This window comes from Rhagoletis pomonella, unplaced genomic scaffold, assembly GCF_013731165.1.
Source record: "Rhagoletis pomonella isolate Grant_MI unplaced genomic scaffold, Rhpom_1.0 Rhpom_scaffold_00002, whole genome shotgun sequence".
In the NCBI taxonomy this organism is placed as follows: Eukaryota; Metazoa; Arthropoda; class Insecta; order Diptera; family Tephritidae; genus Rhagoletis; species Rhagoletis pomonella.
The window spans coordinates 96,961,159-96,965,450 of NW_023458556.1; the positions used below are offsets into that span (position 1 = coordinate 96,961,159).

General features: G+C 38.4%; 1 protein-coding gene across 1 annotated transcript; it reads right to left on the bottom strand.

Annotated features, from left to right (window-relative positions):
• Positions 1-82: 82 nt before the first annotated feature.
• Positions 83-2,446, bottom strand: LOC118756234. The gene has a single exon (XM_036491010.1). The coding sequence runs from the start codon at positions 2,444-2,446 to the stop codon at positions 83-85; it is 2,364 nt and encodes a 787-aa protein (XP_036346903.1).
• Positions 2,447-4,292: the final 1,846 nt, after the last annotated feature.

Genomic DNA, 4,292 nt, shown 5'->3' on the forward strand with positions numbered 1-4,292 from the left:
TTCAATCAACTCCAATCGCTTAATTGCTTGTGTATAACTATCTGGAAACTTAACTGTCTCCTCTTTCCATAGCAGCCCACATTCATAGCGACCATCTTTTTAGCTTGATTGTATCGTTTAATATTTTCAGTGCTCTGTCATCTGCTTTTGACGTCAATGGCCTCGCATTAGTTTTGACACCGCATGTCTCTATTTCAAAATATTGGCGCATAATCTCGTCCATTTCACTATCGTCGTTGTGTTTAATACGATGAGCGTGTAGTACACTTCTCTTCGTCGTGGAGCGTTCTCCAGTAGGGCCAAAAATTACCCAGCCCAAACGCGATTTACAAATTGCGGGCATGTTTATGGCCGACAATCGAGGACCTTCAATTGGCACTGTTAAAAATGCATGCGTAAGGATAATTATCATTTTGGGCTGGACGTCAGAATAACTATCCAAAGGTACGTCGTCAAAACTTGGATTGAATCCCAGAACTTCGTTCTTATTAAATGACTGCTTTGGCAGAATCAAATTTTTGTTCAAATATACTTTCGATATCTTAAATTGTTTTGCATGTGACGCGGTGCCGCTAATACCTAGCTCAACCACTTCTGTAGGTTCTTTTTCGGAATGACCATTAAGCCAAGATATCTCCAGGTGCTCTTTCGTTCCACTAAGGCCAAGGTCGTTTGCAATACTCCAATCCAGCATGAAGACGTCAGCACCATCATCTATGAATGCGTACACAACAACCTCTTTCTCGCGATTCATTAACTTAACGGGCATGATTTGAAATAAAACCTCATTTGCATTTCTACCAACGTGGCAACTAACCTTTTCATGGGGCACCTCCCCTCTTACTCGATCACTGGTCGATGACTCACTGGAATCAGTATGAATCGAGTGTAATAAACGATTGTGGTATTTTTGACAATTATTTATTCCACAGCACTTCTTTGAAAAACATTTATTTACGGTATGATTGGATTTAAGGCAGGCAAAACAGACTTTCATTTCCTTTACATGCTCCCATTTGCGCTCAACTGGTAGTTTAGTGAACTTTTCACACGAAGCAAGCGATTGACAATCGCCTTCGCAAATAATACATTTACGGCGCGCAAGACTAAACATCGAGTATTTGCCCTTGTTCACTCCAGGCACGTTACCATGCGCACGGGAATTTATAGAAATTTGTGAGGGCAGTAGGCTATCCGTCACCATGTTAGCAAATCTACGCAAGCATGTCAACCACTGCCCAAAATCCACTATGTTAGGTGCACGACCCAATTCCATACATTTTTCAGCCCACTGCATACGATGTGTCATCGGCAACTTCGATACAAGCTCACTAACCAAAAACGGGTTTACCAGATGATGTTGTGCGCCCACTGATTGCAAGAATAATAACATATTATTTACCTTATTAGCAAACGCGATTAACCTATCTAATTTTCGTTCGGGAACAGGCTGCAAGGATTGTACCTTTTCGAGCTGGCTCTTTATTAGCTGTTCTGGACGACCATATGTTTCCGCTAGCGTTGTTAATATAGCATTGATATTTTTCGCACTGGATAAAAGTGATTCTACCATTTCCCTGGCAGGCCCATACAGTGCTTCACGTATTCTCATAATACTATGTAATTCATTGTATTGAAATTCGATGGTTGTCGTTTGGAAGTCTTCTATAAAAGCTTGCCATTCTTCAGGCTGTCCACCAAACTTTGGCAATGGGTAGATTTTATGAGCTCTGGCAGGTGCGTAACCTAAAGAATTGAAATTAGCAAAATACTCATCTGAAGAAATGCCCGCTTGTGAGTGCGACCCAGAAGCATTTGTTATTTGAGCTACAGCAGCCGGAAACGATGGAAAGGCATTGACGTTTGTCGATCTAGCGGTGGACATACCATTTGTAGGAGCCCCAGCTGCTGGAGTAGTTCGTGCAATTGTAGCCGGATGAAAACGCGTAGTGTTGGTCGTTGTTGTCATACTTGCTGCGCAAGATGTTGATGAAAACACGTCGCCTAGACATGGGTCGGCGGTTTCACGTTGACTTGGAACACCTATCCCACCAGTACAGTTATTTACCCCAGTATCGGACGCAATAGAGGCTTGTGCGTTTGAGACGGCAGCGCTGTTAGGTGTCGTAACGGCAACTCTCAAATTCGCTGAAACTCCCGTTGTGGTGTTTGCAGTGGATAATGGAGGGTTTACGGGGTATGAGTTGACGATCCCAGGCGGTATAGTTTTACCTGCAGTGGACTTTGGAGTAGCATCTCTCGTGCCTGCAGATATAGCCGGCAGCTTCTTGGTAACGTCTTGCAACTCTTTCTGCAACGCCGCGACGCTAGCCTTCGTTTGCTCTTGCTGATTTGTGATGAGGTTCTGCATGGCGAGCATCTGTAGCTGAAATTCTCGCTTCATTTCCGCAATCATCCGCATAAATTCATATATAATATATCCCATTTCTTGTTTTTCCAATTGCATTTACCATTTAGACACATTATTGACCATTTTGGCATCATTAGCTGAACTTCTGATATAAAAAACACTAACAAACGACGAATTCCACAAAAGCTAGCGATAAAAGTAAACAATTTTACAGCTGACTTTCGACTACAACAGCAATAAAGTTATGTGCTTTCCACTGATATGTTGACTTGTTGTCAACAGTGGTAAAATGGAAAAAATCGTTTTCCTTAAGCTGAAACGTGACACTGGGAATCGACGAGTTAACTCGTTATATCAGATTTCAAATACTAAAAGCAGTGTCTATTACTACGTTTATACGTAAGCCACTTGCAAATAAAAACAATTTGCAAATACATAACTCACTGTTTATTCGATGGTGAAAAACTCTTTTTTAATATTGCCTGATTATAAAAAGGCAATAATATGACCATCGAAAAGGAAAATAAAGTTAAAAGTATTAACGTCTTGAATCAAGACTCTTGATTATAAAAAGGCAATAAGATGACCATCGAAAAAGGAAATTAACCTAAGAATGGCAGCGTCTTGCTTATTTGCAAATAGTACCTCTAATCAATACTTATTTGCGTGATTTAGTTATTTGCAAATAAGAAATTAACTCAGCGTTTATACGGCAAAGTTTACCATTTTGCAAATTGTTACTTGCAAATAATGCAACTATAACTATTTGCAAATAAACTATTTGCAAATAAAAATAATTTGCAAATACCTAACTCACTATTTATTCGATGGTGAAAAATTCTTTTTTAATATTGCCTGATTATAAAAAGGCAATAATATGACCATCGAAAAAGAAAATAAACCTAAGAATGGCGGCGTCTTGCGCTTATTTGCAAATAATACCACTAATCAATACTTATTTGCGTGATTTAGTTATCTGCAAATAAAAAATTAACTCAGCGTTTATACGGCAAAGTCTACCATTTTGCAAATTGTTATTTGCAAATAATACGTGCGTATAAACGTAGCATATGAAATTTACAAATAGGAAGAGGTCATAAACGCAAATAAATCTGTTTTTTGTTTACTTTTCTCGTTTGCTTTAAAATACTTGGAAGTGCGAGTATTATCGATACTTTTTTGCAAATATGAGAACTGGCATCGATTTCTATTCTATTCTATATGACTAGTGCTCATATCTACACTAGTCACAACGCCAAACAGGTTTGTCTCCAAGCCAAACTTGACAAGGGATGACGGAAATTCGCTCCAAAATACGTAATATTCGTCCTACATATTTCCAAAATAATATATATCAATATTAGCGATGTTGCGAATGAGGAATTTTAGACATCCGCGGATGCGAGTGCGGATGCCAACTATTTTTAAGAAATAGGCTGACTTCCAAAACGTATCAATACATGGTCTGGATACCGTTATCATGCGGTATTCAAACTGTTTGTATATGCAGAGTTGCGAAATATTGCAACCATATACATTGCATATTTAAATTTTCAATATAACAACGAACAACATTTCTGAATTTTCCATTTTCACAACACCAACCGCAACCGAAAACAAACCAAGCATCAACTTTGTTGGTGATGCGCTTATTACTCTAGAGATACGTTTCAATAACTTTTCGAATGCGGTTTGTGTAGTTCGGCGTTATGGAACATTGTACTTTGTACGTATGCAAAGCAATTGACGTTTGGAAGTCAGCCATAATTTAGGTGAATAAATTAGGTGATTTAGGTAAATAAAAAAATTTAAAAGTTTGTGATTTTTAATAGTTTTTTCTTTTAATTAAGTACTTGAAATTAAAAATTGGAACATTGCATTTAATAAAAGGTAATATTGTTGCATCTTCGGGTTACAGACT

Excerpts from the sequence above, each read along its gene's own strand:
- LOC118756234 (XM_036491010.1), bottom strand. The coding sequence starts at position 2,446 with ATGGGATATATTATATATGAATTTATGCGGATGATTGCGGAAATGAAG.